The sequence below is a fragment of the Hordeum vulgare genome, chromosome 2H, assembly GCF_904849725.1.
Source record: "Hordeum vulgare subsp. vulgare chromosome 2H, MorexV3_pseudomolecules_assembly, whole genome shotgun sequence".
NCBI lineage: Eukaryota > Viridiplantae > Streptophyta > Magnoliopsida > Poales > Poaceae > Hordeum > Hordeum vulgare.
This window is the reverse complement of record NC_058519.1, coordinates 617,421,848-617,441,506: the sequence shown is the minus strand read 5'-3', so window position 1 is coordinate 617,441,506 and position 19,659 is coordinate 617,421,848. Positions and strand designations below refer to the sequence as shown.

General features: G+C 44.1%; 2 protein-coding genes across 2 annotated transcripts; both read right to left on the bottom strand.

Annotated features, from left to right (window-relative positions):
* Positions 1-4,269: 4,269 nt before the first annotated feature.
* On the bottom strand, positions 4,270-19,440 carry LOC123427875. The gene is made up of 3 exons (XM_045112011.1): positions 19,392-19,440; positions 4,590-4,935; positions 4,270-4,479 (listed from the first exon to the last, which is right to left on the bottom strand). Exons 2-3 carry the CDS (start codon positions 4,909-4,911, stop codon positions 4,448-4,450), a joined length of 354 nt encoding a protein of 117 aa, XP_044967946.1. The 5' UTR covers positions 4,912-4,935; positions 19,392-19,440; the 3' UTR covers positions 4,270-4,447.
* LOC123427874 lies at positions 18,688-19,444 on the bottom strand. The gene is made up of 2 exons (XM_045112010.1): positions 19,056-19,444; positions 18,688-18,943 (listed from the first exon to the last, which is right to left on the bottom strand). Exons 1-2 carry the CDS (start codon positions 19,375-19,377, stop codon positions 18,900-18,902), a joined length of 366 nt encoding a protein of 121 aa, XP_044967945.1. The 5' UTR covers positions 19,378-19,444; the 3' UTR covers positions 18,688-18,899.
* Between the last annotated feature and the right edge of the window lie 215 nt (positions 19,445-19,659).

Genomic DNA, 19,659 nt, shown 5'->3' with positions numbered 1-19,659 from the left:
ATCCCATGGTGGGGACTTTCTCACGCATGCTTGGATGGCGACGTCCGCGGTGGCGCACGACGGTGTAAGCTGAAAAATTAAGAATGTACCAGATTAAGCAAAAAAAAAGCATTATAGCAAAGTAGTGACGGACTTAAAATTTGCTAATAATGCACTATTAACAGGACATTGTATACTGATTTATTTAGTCATTTCCAGCACACTATAGCGTGTTATCAATGGTGCTATAGCGCGCCATCTTTTATTTCACTAAAAGAAATTCCAAGAAGCATAAAAAAGCATGGGATGAGCTTCCAATGCTAGGTCTTCGCATGAAAAAAATGCATGTAAACTAAGAGCTCTCTTGAGGTATAAATGTTCATTATAAATAAGTATGAAAGATAAATGTAGTGAAGTTTATGGGCTTTAAGGCCCATTGAACATATATTCCTAGAAAATCTGAAAAACTCATTAGTGGTCGTCCATTAGTGGGTCACGTAGAGGACGGTGAGGCGGCTCCTATTTGACATGTAGGTCACCGAATAGTTTTAACATGTTGCATTCCATCAGGGAGTGGCGCAATGAGTCCTAAGCACCATCAAATTTTATGGACTTTTAGCCCATTTAATCTATATTTTTAAAAGATCTCAAAGACCCATCAATGATCGTAGTGCATTACGTCACAGGGAGGTGAGGTGGCTCCCATTTCGTGTGTAGGTCGTCGAATAGGAGTGCAGCGTTTCGGTGCCCAGGCTCATTTGCATCCGGTCAAAAAATTTTAAAATAAACACTATTTTTTAAAAAACAATTTGATTTTTCCCATGGTAGATAAATTCTTGCGTGAGGTCCGCTCTAATTTTCTGACCATTTGGACATTTGAGAAGCTTTCAGCAAAAAAGACAAATTGTATCATATCAAAACAGTGCTTGAACAGTAAACTTTTTAAAGACATTGAATTTGTCTTTTTTGCGGAGAGCTGGTCAGATGTCCAAATGCTTTAAAAATTGGAGCCTATCCAATGCATCAAATTATCTACCATGTAACAAAAAATAGGATCACAATGTTTATTTTGATTTTTTTTCTGCGCGGGTGCAGATGAGTCTGGGCTTAAAAATGGCTATCAAACACGCAGCCTCATACAACAGCGCCTACTATATGGGTTGGCTTATTCCCAATTCACCCCCACCAGGTTTATTGTGGGTGTTTTTCATTTATTTTATTTCCTTCTTATTTTTAATTTCATGAATATTTTTTGAAAGCACATATGCTCCCTTGACAATTTTGATAATTCATGACAATATACATTATCTCTTGGACTAACACTTTTACCTAGATATTTCAAATTAATCCATAGAGAGCATTTGGCTAAAGGTTTATGTGAAGATGTCACTTGATGCAAAAAAGGAATAATATTGGCTCAAGCTTCAAGCTATAAGACTCTTTATTTTCTATTTGTAAGAAATCACATTTGAGTCCATAGAAAAACCAATACTATTAAAAGGGGGTGAGGTAGTAAAATAAACTGATTGCTAAAGTGCTCTAAGTTAGCCACCAAAATATTCGGTTATTTTACCCACATAACTATTCTGTCAAAGTCCACATACACAAATTCGGTGTCACCAACTTTCATACTTCGGATCCACCGAGTTTGACCTCAGACATAAACCCTAGCCATTGCCACCAAATTAGTGCTACCGAGTTTGGGTGACCAACTTTCGGGTGCCTCGATACACAAAATCGGAATTTCTGAGTTTGAGTATCGGTGCCACCGAGTTTGTCCATCTAACCGTTAGCTACCTTTTGGGTGCTACCGAGTTTCATATATCGGTCTCACCGAGATTCAAAAGTTCACTCATTTGTGCTAATCAGTACCACCGAGTTTTCAACTTTGATGTCACTGAGTTTGCCACTTTGTGTGTAATGATTGGATTTTGGCTGCTGCCTATATATACCCCTTCACCCACCTCTCATTTGTGGGAGAAGCACTCAGAACACACAATTCATATTCAGGTCCATTTGCTGAGAGAGAACCACCCACTCATGTGCTGAGACCAAGATATTCCACTCAATTCATTTGAATCTTATCTCTAGCCTCCCCAAACTGCCTTCCACCAAATCAACCTCTCCTACCCATGCATATTCTGCGAGAGAGTGATTTTGTGTTGAGGAGATTATCTTTAGAAGCACAAGAGCAAGGAGTTCATTGATCTACCACATCTATTATCTTTTGGAGGGTGGTGCCTCCTAGATTGGTTAGGTGTCGCTTGGGAGCCTCGTACTTCGTGTTGTGGAGTTGAACCAAGATGTTTGTAAGGGCAACGAGATCGCCTACTTCGTGAAGATCTACCGTGAGTAAGGCTAGTCCTTCATGGACGAAAGGCGTGGTGGAATAGACAAGACCTCTTCTTTGTGGACCATTTGTGGGTAGAGTCCTCCGTGGACTCCCGTAGTCGTTACCCTTCGTGGGTTGAAGTCTCCACTAACATGGACGTACGATAGCGCCACCTATCGGAACCATGCCAAAAATCGTCCTGTCAACTTCTTCGCGTTTGATCTTCCTAAGCTCTACTCCTTTACATGTGCAAAGTCTTTACTTTTCCGCTGCCCTTTATGTTGACTAGCATATGTGTAGGGTGCACTAGATTTGTTAGTACTCCTAGATTTCTGCCTTCCTTGAAATTGGGTTAGGGGAGGAATTTTTTCTTGACAAGTAGTCTATTCAGCCCCGCTCTAGACACATCTTCTATCGATCCCTCATTTTTGAAACCCTGAAACCTTTTTAAAACTAGTAAATGTGTACTTGCAATGCATGTTGATATTAAGTGCTCATCATTGAACCAATATCGGTCGTTGAATTGTCATTGTTTGATAACCAAGATTAACTGGATTTGACTCTTTGTGTCTTTTTATATTAGTATAGATGTAGGCATATTTTTCATCTACAATTATATTTATTTATTTATTTGATTTTTTATGTATAATATTTTAATTGATGATTTTTATGAATTTTGTATTTTGTCTAAAAATTAACAATTTTGGAACACTTTTTGAAATCTATTTTTTTTTTTCAAATAATCAATGAAAATTTTCATAAAAAATTAATCAGTTTCCAAATTCCTGAACATTTTTTGAGTAGAGGATTTTTTTCAAATTCCTGAAAAAATTTAATCTGGGCAGAATTCAAAACTGTTAACATTTTTAGAATACAGGATTTTTTTTCAAGTTCACTGAAAAATTGAACTCCAAAAACATATTTCATTTTTTAATATCTTTTGAAATACTTTACATTTTTCGAATTGATAAATTGTTTCCATATTCGAAACATTTAATGAAATCTAGAAACATTTGTTCAAATTGTGAACTTTTTAAATCACCCATATATTTTGAAGAAGAAAAAAAAGGGAAAGGTAAAAAGTATAAAACAGCAGGCGCCCTACACATGGCCTGACCCAAAGCACGAGCAGGGGAGAGGGCGTTTGGAGGTTATCCTCCGACCCACACGCTGACTAGGAGGTATCAGACGGTGATTACAAAAATATGATTTATGATAATGACATGAGTATATGTCAACACATATCTGATTCTTTTTACATCAATGTTCATGTACAATTTAATTTTATCCATAGCTGGTCCAACTAGACATACCCCTTGCTAGGCTAGATTTTGCCGAGTTCAACAAAGCCCGTGTGAAAATACCAAGCCCGGCCTGGCCCAACCTAGTTCAAAACGGCTAACCAATGATTTTCTGATCTAATTTAATCAGTTTTTGGTATATAAATTTATTCTAATAACTATTATTATTTAACCAAAATATAGAATATTAAGTTTAGCCATTCTATATTTTCCAAGCTTTCAAGCTGTGATTCAAGCGAAAGCCGACCCCCTAGCCTAGCCCACATGACATGCTTTGGTGCTAGGGGTGTTGGGCCAGGCCGTCCGTGCTCATGTCCAAGCCATTAATTATCACTCGCTAGCTGTTAGAAACAAAACGGCGTCGCCTGATATGCTAGTTGCGTTCGAGTTCGAGATCTAGAGTAAGTAGCCCAGGCCACACGCGCCTTGTTCTGTTATTGTACTGCCTCTAGTACGCCCATCTTTGGAATACGCCGAGTTAATTTCTATCGTATTCACTTTGTTCCAACACAGGTTATATATATAGATTCAGCCAAGTAGCTAGACTGACATACTCGGGCAGTTACCGTGGCCGGGCAAAAGAAAAAAAAGAGCCAGCATCGATATCGAATTCGTAGCAACTTCAGTCGTTGTAATGCATGAAGAATGCTAACTATATTTAGATGGAAGGCTTTTATTCTTCTTATTATTATTGGAATCTGACGGTAACATGCCATGGCAGATTACATTCTACTAGCTCAGCATACAGGCACGCGCGCACTTTATTATTTAGTTATTATTCGGCCATGATCCCTCCATCTCCTTCCTCTCGCGCGATCCCCATGATCGAAGCTCCTCACGGGTGCGCGGATGGTGGCACGGTGTAAGCTGTAAAACAAAAACATGGTATATGTTGATTAGACGAGTCCGGCCGTGCAAAACAGAAAGATGGATTATTATGCAAAACCGAAAAATGACAAGTATGCAGCAGCGCTTACTTCCGCATTTGCTCCCGACGGGGATTTCGATGTGGCACTGGTGGGCGAGGCGGACGAGCTTCACGGGGCTGACGGTACGCTCGTCGAAGGCGGTGAGGACGCGGCAGATGCAGGGCATGTCGACCTTCCTCACCTCGCTGCGGCAGGCCGCGGTTGCGGGCAGGTAGAAGCCGTCCTTCTTGATGCTCTGGATGCAGATGTGCATGATCCTGTCCCTCTCGCCGTAGCAGTCCTTCTCCCCCGCGGCGAGATGCGCCGCGAACCCGGCGACGATCGAGGCCAACAGCAGGAAGCGGAGGAGGGTGGCTCCGGCGCTGCCCATCTTCCCTTGCTAGCTGCTGAGCTGCTGGCTAGTGTGCTTGCGAGTGGTGTGCATGGTGCTGGAAGTGGGCGCTCGTTTATATAGCAGGTGAGGACCCCCGGTGCACTACGTACGCCGGAGTGGAGTGATCGAGAATTGACCTACCTGGTTGACGGCGGCGCTTGTTGCATTAAAATGTTGAGCGGCGCCATCAAATTAAATGATCTTAGCACTTCGATCGAACTGCTATATAGAGGCATTACAGAGGCATATGTCGCTTCATTGAATTCGGGTCTTGGTAGTGGGTGTAGTGATCGACCTTATAGGCATATCAGGTGCATGAACAGATGAACGCAGCTGCAGATGCTACACGTACGGTTGTTCATGGAGACAAGACAAAACCACCCCTTTCTTCCATCACGAAGTCACTGAAAAGAGAAGGAATAATCAGCTAGCTATTCTAGATTAATTAGCCTCCACCTTCTAGTTATCATTTGTACATCAATCATCTCATTTGAATTTAGCTAGCGCCCACTAACCTTTTTTCTCAACATGCAAATATGACACCTCATCAAGCAAATATACAACAATAAAACACAATATATAGGCCAGACATGCAAGTATCCCTATGATAATCCTAGCAAGAACCCTAGGCGTGGGGATGTCTCACCAGAGGTCGGGGTCGGTGCCGGGGTCGGGGCAGGGGTCAAGGTCGTCGGGGTCGGGGTCGGGGCAGGGGGCGAGGTCGTCGGGGTCGGGACCGGGGGCGAGGTCGTCGGGGAGGACCTGCGGCGGTGGCAGCGCGGAGTGGAGAGGGAGAGAGTGAGGAGGGGGAGAGGGAGGGAGTGAGGGACGGTGGCGGTGGGGCAGAGTGTGGAGAGGGAGAGAGTGAGAGAGAGGGGCATGCGGGGGCGAAGACGATATAAGTGCACGCCCTACTTAGCAGTACCGTGGGTCAGAAAGACGCGCTACTACTATTCTGTTAGCAGTAGTGCAGTTCTCTGAGGCGCGCTACTACTAAATCTAGCCTCGCCGCAACGGTGGGACAATATTAATAGTAGCGTGTTTCTTAACGCCGCGCTACTTCTAAGTAGTTAGCAGTAGCGCCTTTACTGGACACGCGCTACTGATATGTACCAGTAGCGCCGCAGTTTATCCAGCGCTACTGTTAAGGTTATGTGTATAAGGTTTTTTCTAATAGTGTAGGTAAGGACTTGGACTGCATGTAACAGAACCAGGCTAAACATATCAATCTTGAGCCCGAACAGGCCTAGCTCGAAACACCTAAACGATGGTGTTTTGGTTTAATTTAGTCATTTTTTAATAAAAAACACATTACTATTTTTAAACTAAAAGCTAGTTCCAACAATTTCATGCTTTTTCGGGTTTTCACGCAGGCCGAGCCCAAGCCCAACCCGGATGTCTTGCTTTTACGCTTGGTTTGTATGGTTGGGCTGTCCATATATACAAGCCCAACCCGGATGTCTTTTCTTTTTCTTTTGAGAGTATAAAGGGGTTGCTCCTGTTCTTCACTACTTATAATGAACGAAGGAGTGGAGCTATAACACGCCAATGGCCTAGGCCCAAGTAGCACTCGACCTTCTGGCTCAATTGAGAAAAATCCAGCGTCCTTCACTGTCAAAAGGTCAAAAAAATCAAGCGCTCCTGCCTCTGAAAAGACCAGATACCGCTTTTACATTATTATTAAGAAAATATTTATATTTTTTGAAAAATACTATGGAATAATAAAAAATAGTTCATGGATACGAAAGAGGTCGACACTTTATAAAAAAATAAGGAAAAATAAAAAAAGATGTATAATATAAAATGTACAATGAACAGAAAACCAAATGGAAACATCTGAAAATAAACTAAATTGAAGAAAAAAGGAAAATAAAATTAAAAAGTAAAAAAAACTAATAGAAAAGCAACACAAACAAGCAAAAACCTAGTAATTAACCAACAACAGAAAAAAAAAATCAACAAAACTGGGCCAACCTAAAGTCGCGGAGGGTGGGCCTATACATGACTTAGAACGCAGTTTCGTTCCGCTCATATATAAAACGACATGACCAAACCGATACAATGTGATGATATCCTCTTACAAAGGAGACCAAACGTAAAATCAGAGTACAAGAGTGTCCACACCCTATCAAGCGCCCGAGGCAATTTATTAAGGGAGAAATTGCGCCTCCACAAGAGACTATCGAACCTTAATGTACCATACAAGCGTGTCGCCGAAGAGGACCACATGCCATCTCGCTTCTGGTCGTGGGGCATTGATCCTCCCTGCAGACAAGGACCGATAGGAAGCCGTCGAAACTACCCATGTGAGACCTAAAGGGGCACTAAGATATGATTGGAGCTTGTCCGTCGAGAAGGCAAAACAAGAGGGTAGCCGAGCTCCATGACGACACCCCCAAGTGGGTGATGACGCAACACAATGTCGTTACTATGACCGAAGGTAAGGTCAAGGGCTTTCAGTGGAGCCTTGGCATGAGGAGGGGGACCACAACGATGCCCCCAAGAGAGACATGACTGTTGGAAATATGACCGAGAGGAAATAATAGAATAGTTATTATTATATTTCCTTGTTCAAGATAATCGTTTATTATCCATTCTAGAATTGTATTGAATGAAAACTCAGATACATGTGTGGATACATAGACAATACACTATCCCTGGTAAGCCTCTAGTTGACTAGCTCGTTGATCAAAGATGGTTAAGGTTTCCTATCCATGGACAAGTGTTGTCATTTTATAACGGGGTCACATCATTAGGAGAATGATGTGACGGACAAGGCCCGGATTTATAACGGGGTCACTTTATAATGGTTAAGGTTCGTTGACTTTTCGGTGTAGTTGAATTATTGATGTTGGTAACTGAATGTTGTTCGGAGTCCCGGACGTCACGAGGAGTTCCGGAAGGGTCCGAAGACGAAAATTGATATATAGGAAGTATCCATTTGGCTTTCGGAAAGATTTCGGGCATTACCGGTAAAGTACTGGAAGTGACTAATGGGTTCTGGAGTTCCACTGGGAGGGGCCACCCACCCGGGAGGGGAACAAACAAGCCCTAGGGTGGCGCACCAGCCCCTAGTGGGCTGGTGGCCAGCCCAAGAGGGCCTATTCAGCCGAAGTGGAGAAGGAAAAGACAGGTGGGGCCAAACCGAATTGGAGAGGAGTTCTCCTCCTCCAAACCAACTTGGAGGAGGACTCCTCCCTCCTCCTTGCACCGTCCGAACCCTAGGGAAAGTCCCTAGGGCGCCACACTTCCCCTCCCTCCTATATATAGTGGAGGGTAAAGAGGATTTTTGCACCTCAAGCCACGGCACAACCCTCTCTCTCTCTCCACCACCTGGTGACACCCCGTAGCTAGTTCGGTACGGTACGACGAAGCCCTGTCGGAGTAGCTCCACCATCATCACCGTCATGCCTTCGTGCTGTTGGAGAATTCAGCTACCTCTTCGTCTATCTTGCTGGATCAAGAAGGCGAAGATCATCATCGAGCTGTACGTGTGCTGAACGCGTAGGCGCCGTCCATTCGATGCTAGATCGTGATTGGATCGCGGGACATCTTGTGATTTGGACCGCGAAGACGTTAGACTATATCAACCGCGTTTCTTAATGCTTCCCGCTTAGCAATCTACAAGGGTATGTGGATCCGGTCTCCCCTCTCGTAGATGGTCATCATCATGGATAGGTACTTCGTGTGCATAGGAATTTTTTTGTTTCCCATGCTTTGTTTCCCAACAATGACACACAAATGCATCGTCAGAGTAGTTCTGTAGAGCGAAGATTTCTGTCGAAGTCTCACCGTGGTACACCAAGGTGCCATGTTCCCAAGTTCACCGCCACCAACCAAGTCTCCCCACCATGATCTGGGGGTACCTCTACAGAAGTACCGCCACCTCCAAGATCCCCGTTGCCTCGCTCCTCACTATCCATACAACCAAGGAGAAACACCACCACCACCACCACAATGTTTCTCACTGTAGAAACAACCGCACGACCTCGCCATGAAGGGCCACCTCCATGGCATTTAAGAACCTCAAACCCGTGCACCACCGCCAGTCAACACATATTTCTCATAGAAGGAGACCCACCATGAACCATGACGACGTCTCCAACTGGCACCAATGTTGCGAGGCACGGGGAATCAACTGTGTGACGGGAAGACCACCCAACGTGCAGAAGATGGCAGGCATACCCCCCTAGATGCGGTCTCCCATATGGCTCATCAGTCTCCACACTACCCCCGATCTTGGAACGACTAGGCACCTCGGACAACAAGCCCATGACCCAAGGCCGGCGCGAGGCGGCCAAGGGAGCCCTCGTCGTGACCAACTCACGGACCATCCCTCGCTCCGCCCCAGCAACTGTGAGCACCTCGTCGGGCCCCAGATCTGGGTTACAGAGGGCTCATGGTCGGTGTGCCCCAAGGCCAAGGGAAGACAAGGCGCTGACCCTCCTAGCTGTGTCGACCACCTCCCAGGACGTCCAACCCCTAGCGGTGCGACGGGGTAGTTAGGTGACGGAACCGAGAAAAGGTTAAGGTGATAGAGGACATCGAGGGAGGAGCACGGGAAGAATGAAAACCGCTCCATCATTGCCAACAACCCATGGCAAGACTTTGCTTGGTGGGGACGATCGGCAACAATTAGGGAGGAAGGAAGCGGTCGGTGGTGACGGGGTGGGGCTCTGCCATGTTGCCCTTGGGACAACGCAGTGACGTGAGTGATTTTATTTCCAAACGAAAGTTAAGATATTGACTAACACTCATTGTGTATTAATTATGTATTTTGAAATTTTATTTATTATGCAATTTAATTTCCTTGTCCATTTAATTAAGTAATGTTTAACATGTATCCTAAAAGTGTTCACCATATTTTCAAATACATTCACCGTGTATTTTTTTTCTGCGGGCAATTCAAAGAGCTATATTAACATAAAGCACTCCTAGGACAGTCAGCCAGCAAACTGGTCACTAGGAAGCTTGGAGTGTCCTCAAGCGCATTCCGTCACATTCAATGTGCAAGCACGCTTAGCACAGAGATGAGCCGGGATGTTTGTTGCCCTGGTTACATGGTGAATATCAAACAGGATAAAATTCCTCCAATTTCATCTAAAATAGAGGCCATAATTGAACGAGAATTGTGACGAGTGTTCGAGAGTGAAACAAACTCCACAGAGTATCACATGCGAAAAACCTTCCAGCTTCGCAAACATGACACTATCTCGGAGGGAAGTAGCTTCCATGATAAAAGGGTCCGAGATGCCTGGGTAAGGGTTGCACCACACCGCAAGTAGAGAAGTGTCCGTACGAGCAACACCTCCACCTCCTCCTCGACCTTCGACAAAGTTCACTACATCATGTGTAGAAATCTTGATGACATCCTACTCGGGAGGCCCCCAACCATGTCTCAGTAGCAGCACCGGCTCATTCCTAGGTAACTCCAGAATCCCCATCACCACTTTCGTCCTTCTTGCTGCAATCACTCGATCAATTGCTTCTCCATTATGCTTCACACGATTCCACGAATGCCAGATGTTCCACATGATCATGATAATGATAGCCTGTTTTTTATCAGTGACCCGTTGATCACATAAGATATCCCTAGCCCAAGTGGCAGCGTGTAGTCGCGGGAGACTGATCTGGAACCACGCCCGAGCTACATCCCATAATCTGGCTGCATGTGAACAAGACAGATTTTTTAAACATATTCACCATTTATTATTAGAGAATTGATCGACACATATTTTATGTATTTAAGAATGTTTGATATAACTTTATTTTTTCTGAATTTCAGAAATATTTTTTACAACTTGGCACATTTATTTTGAAATGTGTGAATAATTTTAAAATCTGTGATTTTTTAGAGTTTCAGGATTTTTTTTTTAAATTTGTGAACATTTTCTGGATATGTGGAACATTTCTTGAACTTTTTCCAAATTCATGAACACTTTTTGAAATTCTGGAACATTTTCCATATTCCTGAACATGCTATGAAATAGTGGAGAAATTTTCAAATTAATTAGCATTTCCTAAAAAAATACGAATTCCTTGAAGTTGCTATGAAAATATGAGACCAATGTTTCAAATTCACAAAAATATTAAGTCCAAAAAATACTTCAAATATGATTTAAAAAACATCATGAACATTTTTTAAATTCAAGGATATTCTTGAAATTTGGTGAATTCATGAAAGATTAAAGGAAAAAATAAATAGGAAAAAAAGGATAAATAACAAAAAGAAAGGAGAAAACAGAGGATCCCGGCAAATGGCTCGGACCAAAGCGCGCGCTGGGGCCGGAGGGGTTGGAGTTTATCCTCCGACCTACGCGTCGACTAGTAGGTCTTGGACGGTGATATGTAAGAACCATAATTCTAGGATAATGGGATGAGTATATGTCAATGCATATGTGGTTTTTTAAGAGATATATGGTTCTTTTCCACATCATCGGTCATGTAAGATTTGAGGGGAGTTCCTACCTGCCGCTTTCTGCGGCAGGGAGTCCCTCGGTCGCACAGGGCGGTCGCCCGACTGGGTCGGTCCAGTTCCTTTTTTTCTATTTCTTTTTTTCCTTTTCTGTTTATTTCCTTTTTTAGTTCTTTTTTTTTATTTTTGTCATTTTTTTATGAAAACAAACTAATGCTGAATTTCTCAATCATTTTTTAAAATAAGGACATTTTTGAAACTGTGAACAATTTTCAAAAAATGCGAACAAATTTGGAAGCACATTTTTAAAATATTTATGAAACATTTTTAAATTATAAACGTTTTTGTAAAAAATTGTTTCAAAATCAAGATCATTTACTAAAAAATCAAAAACATTTTCCGAATTTGAAGAACATTTTTTGAATATACAGAACATTTTTCGATAAATACAGTTTTTTTAAAGGAACAGAAAAGTTAAAAAATTTCGGAACCTTTTCTTAAATTCCGGAACATTTTTTTAAATTCCGAAAATAAAACAAAATTCTAGAATATGCTTTCAAATTCCGGAATATTTTTAAAATTTCGAAACATTTTATAAAATTCCGGGCCATTTTGAAAATTCCAGAACATTTTTTCATATTCTAAAACATTTTTTAAAACATTCGAGACATTTTATCAAATTCGGAAACATTTTTCAAATTCCAAGCTTTCGAGTTGGGATTGAAGTGAAAGTTGAGCCTTGACGGGCTTTAGCGTTCAGGACATCTGGCAGGGCTGTTCATGCTCATGTCTGGGTTGAACTACCCAATTAATTTTAGGCTATACATCATTCAAGCTTTGGCATTTACAATGATGCTACTTCTCCGTCACGGTTTAGAAGACACAGTTAGACTTGCGTGCGTTTCTAAAATAGACAAAGATTAAGGCACGTTGCATTTACTCCTAGCAGCTAATTAGTACTCCGTTGTACTACTTCTATATGCATGTGTAGTGTGAATGCTATTTTTTAACTCATTTCACAGCCAATCAATAACCACCTAGGTCCTATAGAATTTGCATGCACGCCTTCTAAACCGTGACGAAGGGAGTATTTTAGGAGTGATAAATGCTGATGTGATGGGGAGAAAAATCACAAAAAAAAACTTTTCTTCTCTTATTTAAGAGATGACCTCTTAACATAATATGTCTCATCATGTTTTTGGAAATAGCTAGTTATTGAATACAAAAATGATAAATCGACACTGAATAGTACATAACACAAGTTGGACTTCAGATTAGTTTTATCATTTTTGTATCTCGAGCAATGTTTTAAATTTTGAACTTGATTTTTTTGATAACATAAATTAATATTATGTCAATGCACTAATTTTTTTTTGAACTTTTTAAAATGTGCAACGGGAACCCGGTGCACCGGTAGCACCAATTCGTCCGGTGCACCAGATACGTCCCCAGTGCTCCCGTGTGCCATTTCACTCGGACATGAGTGAAGTCTGAAACAAACCCTGTGCTTGTAGGTTCATTTGCGACTGTGCCTACAAACACAAGGTTTGTTTCAGACTTCACTCCTCGGACATCCTCTTCTTGTGTTTGTACCTCATTGACCACCTCGCGAGCGTCATGACGGCGGCATGTGATCGAGAATCTGGGTCGAACTGGATAACAAATGGGATGGGAAGATGGATACCAAATGACTTTCATTCATCCAAGATCCTGGAATTTAGCAACATATATATCTGGAGCCAGCTACTCCCTCCGTACCTAAATATAAGTCTTTTAAGATATTTCAATAGGTGTCTACATACGAAGTAAAATGAGTGAATCTATACCCTAAAATATGTCTATATACATCCGTATGTAGTCCATTAGTGAAACTCTTAGAAAGACTTATATTTAGGAACGGAGGGAGTATAATATAAAGATCGAATTCCATTCAGAAGTTACAACTTTTTTAAGACTCAAAACAGCTTGACACGGTAGATACATAGTAGTACTCCCACTAGATAGAAAATTTCATTGCATTACCAATCAAAAGATTCAGCGTAGGTGTCCGACAGGGTTTCCAAACAATGCAGATTATTGCGGGGTTCCGTGAAAAGCACTTCTTAGTGGGTAGGTGAAAGCATATTATTATGCTTTAGCAGAGCACGCGCTTTGACGCCGGATGACTACTGGATCGCCTGGCCGGCGCACGCTGCCTTGGATCCCGGTCGCCGTTTCCCCCAAGCATGCGACGGCCGGCGCACGAGGAGGCCGATCCCCGAGGGGCTGGTTGCCGCGGCTCGCACGAGACATGGGCCCGGTTCCGGCCGCCGAGCTCGGAATTGGTGGTGCGGATCCCGAGGTACTCGGCGAGCTGCTGGTGGGTGGGGTGCTCTGGAAACCTGGACGGGAAGGGGGTCCTGGGGTGCTCGGGGAGGTGGAGCTTGAGGCGGTCGTAGGTACGCTTCTGCCAGAGCGAGGTGATGCGGTCGTCGCGCTCCAGGATGAGGAAAGGCAAGCCCTGCTCCCGCAGGCTGGCGGCCACGGCGAGCCCCGAGGGCCCCGCGCCGATGATGATGGGCCCGTTCACCCACACGCTCCTTGGGGAGAAGAGGCTGTCCATTCGATCGGAGGGGAGGAGCACCATGGCTGGCTGCTGGGTTTGTAGAGAAGGTGGTGAAGATGCTGAGGAACAAGGTGTTTGCTGTTACTGTGCCGCTGATGTTTGCAAGTGGTGTGTGGGAAGAGGTGTTGTGGTGCTTAAATGGTGGTTGGGGGTGGATGGTGTGGTGGGGGAGAGTAAGTTGGGAGGAGAGAGAGAGGACAGAGGAGGTGTGAAGAGAGAGAGAGAGAGAGAGAGAGAGAGAGAGAGAGAGAGAGAGAGAGAGAGAGATGATAGAGAAAATGAGAGAATCATGGAGTAAATGATAATTGGATATTGATAAGATCTAGTGACTTTTTCAAAAACTCCAACTTCTTGTTTGTTTATTATTCCTCCCCATTTTAAAATAAGTGTCTTAACTTTAATATAGTTTTATATTAAAATTTGTATAAAATTAAGCATTTATTTTAAGATGGAGGGAGTAATACTTTAAACTATATCAATGCTCATTTCGTAATTAATTGTACATTTTGCGTAGAGAGCACACACAAGTACACTGTTAATAACCGGATCGACTTTCGACAGGTAGCCATGATCACTCTCTAGCTGCTAGAAACAAAATGGCGTCGCTAATACGCTACCTGCGTTCGAGTTCGCGACAAGCGCCTTGCTCTGTTATTGTACTGTCTCTAGGTCCTAGCTTTGGAATATGCCAAGTTAATTTATATCGTATTTACCTTGTTCCAACACTGGGTTATATTGATTTAGACAAATAGATTGTTGAGTTAATAGCACCAGTGATGCTTGAATTTGTTATGCATGTTCACTTTAGTGCTCTAACTTGAAAAATACGTCGAGCTATTTTTAAAATTTGATGTGAACATGCATATACGGTTTTAATGCCATTCGGAGACATAAAGTGGGCTGACATGGCATTATATTTGATTGATAGGACATAGGGTTTGTGGTGGCTTCTCTTGGTCATGGCTTCGTGTGAGGTGTGCAGGCCAGCGGTGCGGTGCTTTGCGTGTGGGTGTGGTGTTGGGCGATGATTTGGGCAAAAGTTCGTCGGGTCTTACCAGCCGACGACGTTGGCGTCCATCGACGTCGTGGTACCTTCTTGAAGGCGTCGTTATGGAGTCCACCCCCTGCACACCCTCGGTTTCAGCTCTTTGGGTGAAAGCCTAAGGCCTAATCGGGTTGGGCGACGGTGTCGACATCGTCGCTTCCTTCTTTGGGGGGTCGTCTTGAAGAGCTTTGGATCCCGTTTGCGCGCTCCTTGGGCTGGATGCTTGCGGTATTGCGCGCTCCTTCGACAGGTGTCCGTCCGGCAATGGTGATGTGGCGCGGCTTCTTGTCTGGCAACGATGGCGGCTCTGGATGGAGTTGGGTTGCAGCTAGGCTTTGGTAGTCGGTTTCTTCCGACGTATTCGAGGGGTTGTTGTGCCTCATTTGTCTTCGTGAAGTCGGAGCTGCAGAGGAGGTGCCTCGGCGGTGCCAATGACATGAGACGGGTGGTCGGTTCCGGTACCAGCTTGACGCGGTCCAACGCTTTTCCCGTCTAATACTCGGGGATAAAGTCGGAGTTGCCTCGTGGTCGATTTGTGCGGTGTATTGTTTGGCTTTGGTCGGCCCAAACCTCGGCGCTTGTCTCTTCGATAACGTGTGTGCGTTCTTGTGCAGGTTGCCAGATCATAGTGTGGGCCTTGTTTTTACAGACGTGTTGTAACAGTTTTTGCTCGATTTTTTATTAATTAACCCGGCAATTCTCTTTGACCTTTTTTAATGAATTAGGTCCTAGAGGACCGTGTTTCAAAAAAAAGATAGGACATATGGTTCACTTGTGGCAACTAAATAACATTTTATTGTAATTACCTCTCCAGGACTAGTGGCCCCGTCAGTACACAAGAAAACTAAAATGAAAAATACTACTTCCTTCGTTTTAAAATATAATACCTTTTTAGAGATTCCACTATGAATTACATGCGGATGTACGTAGTCATATTTTAAAATTTACTCTCTCTGTTTCTAAATATAAATTTTTTTAGAGGTTCCACTAGGGCACTACGTACGGATGTATATAGACATATTTTATAGTGTAGATTAACTCATTTTGCTGCGTATGTAGGCACTTAGTGAAATCTCTTAAAAGACTTATATTTCAAAACAAGTATATATTTCTTCATTTTGCTTCGTATCTAGTCTACAATAAATTTTTAAAATACATTATATTTAAGAACGGAGGAAGTACACGACATTGTTCGAACCAGCCAACTCAAAATTGCAGCCGACATGTGCTCGCCAGTCCACCAATCAAGTTTTCGATGTAAATACAGACCATTACAGTTAATGTAGTAACGTAGAAAAGGACGTGGAGTTTCTGCTCCCGAACTCATTTGAGCTCGGGTGAACAGTAAATTCGAAAAACTTTCGAAAAAAATTCAGAAAAAATTAGAGTATCGATTTTGTTTATTTTGCCACGCCTTGTAGAAATGTTATTTTATGTTAATTTTTTGCATGCACTTAGAAATTTTGATAAAGTTGATCTCAAAAAAAGTTCAGAATTATGTAAACTTTTTTCGAAGGTTTTTCGATTTTACTGTTCACCCGAGCTCAAATGAGCTCGGGAGCAGAAAGGCACTTAATTTCGCGTAAAAAAAAGCTTATACTACATACATGGGTTCAAATCAGACCGGCCCATTTAGCATATCTTAATTTTTTTAAGCTGTAAAAGTCTGTAAATTATTATCACAGTAACACACATGCTATCACTCTGCATTTTGCACTCGAGTCGGGCAGTTACTACCGGGGAGTGAAGTCCGAAATAAACCTTGAGGTTGTACAGACCGACACAGATGAACCTTTACTTTTAAATCCCTCAAGTTTGTACCCTGACTTTTTAGATCCCGGTTTGTCCTGACCCTAGATACATTTGGCACACCGGAAAAAGCACAATCCTGACCGGGAACTTGCTTTTCTCGCTGTTGTGCGGGTCAAGCCATATTCTTCATCGCTCCCAGCTCTCTTCTCTTGTTCCCTTTCCGTATAGATACATCAATGGCTATCAGCGTAGATGCTTCTGAAAGGTGTCCGCGAGTTGATGAGCTGCAGCCTGCACGACGCATTAGCGGGAGTAGAGGCAGCGGGGCGAGCCTGCTGCCATATGGTGAGCATGGAGGCCATAATGGCGATGGCAGCCGTGTGGATGACAGCCAAGGCAGCTGAGGAGCCGGGACGCCAACGACGAGAATCTATTTGCCATCAAGAGGACGAAGGCCACCATCAGGGATCACCGGACCAAGTTCAACATCTCCCTCGGCTCCGTTCATGCCGAGAAGGCGAGAAACTCCTGCTGCACGCAGCCACCGTGGTGTGCGCACTCACGTTAGAGCACTTCGGTTGGCGCGTGGCACTGGAGGCCCGTGCTGACTCGCAACGCGCGTACACGGTGGCGCTCTGGGCTGGGTCTCGAGCTACGTCAAGGACTCCATCTCGCTGCAGCGCCGCTATCCCGGTTCCTGACGCCGCACTGGCTTGAGCATGTCGCCATGGCCGCCTTCCGGTGCAGCTCAGCAAGCGTAGGCTGTGGGCACGCGCGGCACGGGTGACGACAACCACAGCCACCCGAGCTTCTTCTGTATTAACGGCGATGTCGACAAGCACCGACTGAGGACTGAAGTTTTGCCCGAAGACATGCACGTACAGGGATATCGATGGCTAGCTTTGGATGTATTCTTGAACTAGTCTATGACGTACATGGGTATGCCGTACATGGATGATCTTTTCTTGATACACGCACGGAAGACGTCAGACACGGATGTATATCAAGTTTGTAACAAGCCCTTGTGATGCATCATATTCTTCTTGTCTTTCTGACACGACAGCGGCAACACTTCATTGATGGACACCGTGGTCGTGCTCACCATGTTGTAAGTGACTACAAAAATCAATCCCGGCCGGGATTGTGCCTTTCCTGTTACAACAAAGAAGATTTTACTCATGCAAGGTACTGACCGGGATCTGTAAATACAGGGTATCAATTTCAGGGATTTGAAAATGAGGATTTGTTCGTGTCGATCTTTACAACCTCAGGGTTTATTTTAGACTTCACCTACTGCCGGGGGCAAAAGGAAAAGGAGCCAGCAACGATATTGGATTCGTAGCAACTTGAGTCGTTGTAACGCATGAAGAATACTAACTGTATTTAGATTTTTTCGAAAAGGAGGCGTTGCCCCTGCCTCTGCATCGATAGATGCATACATCCATTTTTATTAATAACTAACAAGTCTGTAATCAGAACATAAGAATCCGATCATTTAGAAAAACAAGAAATACATGGCACTCAGGCCACCCAACAACCGAGTATAAGAGAAAACTGGACTAAGGTCCAATCCTATTAGCATGCCGCCATCCATATCGGTTGAAGATATCCTGAGCTACCATCTCCCATCGGACACACCCAGTAACCAAAGGCTCCCTGGTTTCCACAGGAGTGAGTAAGGACCACGTGCGGATCAAGGCGGTAGCCCTGAAGATGACCTGCAAAAAGTTAATGTAATTCATTCTGTTAAATACTAGATCGTTTCTGCAGTTCCATATCGCCCACAAAATGGCACAAGTACCAACTCGAATTAGTTTGGCTTATAGTACATTAACCCGTTTAGCCACGTCCCGAATAACATGTGAATGCTATTAGGCGGTGTAATGTTAAAAGAAATTTGTAGTGAACGTCATAATAATTTGGCCATAGGACAATCAGAAACTGTATTTAGATGGATTGATGGAAGGCTTTTATTCTTACTATTATTATTGGAATCTGACGGTAACATGGCATGACAGATTACATTATATATATGGCGATAGCTCACTAGCTCAGCATACATGCACGCGCGCGCGCTCTTTATTTAGGTTATTATTCCGCCATGACCTCTCCAGTGTCCATCTCCTTCACTGGCCTTCCTCTTGCGCGATTCCCATGATCGAAGCTCTTCACGGGTGCGCGGATGGTGGCACCGGCCCCCCGATGGTGTAAGCTGCAAAAATTTACGTGGTACGTGGATTAGACGATCGAGTCCGTGCAAAACAGAGAAATGGATAATGCAAAATCTCCGCACGCATAGCAAGCATGCTGATCGAGTTGCTTACTTCCGCATTTGCTGCCGATGGCGAGGTCGACTTTGCAGTCGTGGGCGCAGCGGACGAGCTTCACGGGGTTGACGGTACGCTCGTCGGTGGCGGTGAGGACGCGGCAGACGCAGGGCATGTCAACCTTCTTCACCTCGCTGCAGCAGGCCCTCGATGGTGGCACGTAGTGGGCGTTCTTCTTGATGCTCCCGATGCAGATACCCATGATGCTGTCCCTCTCGTGGTAGCAGTCCTTCTCCCCCGCGGCGAGATGCGCCGCGAACCCGGCGACGACCGACGCCAACAGCAGGAAGCGGAGGAGGGTGGCTCCGGCGCTGCCCATCTTCCCTTGCTAGCTGCTGAGCTGCTGGCTACTGTGCTTGCGAGTGGTGTGCATGGTGCTGGCAGTGGGAGCTCGTTTATATAGCATGTGAGGAGTGAGAACCCCCGGTGCACGTACGTACGCCGGAGTGGAGAGATCGACGATCGACCTACCTGGTTGACGGCGGCGTTAGTTGCATTAACATGTTGAGCGGCACCATCGAATTAAATGATCTTAGTACTTCGATCGAACTGCTATAGCCTATAGGCACTACTGACGCAGTGAGGCATATGTCGCTTCATT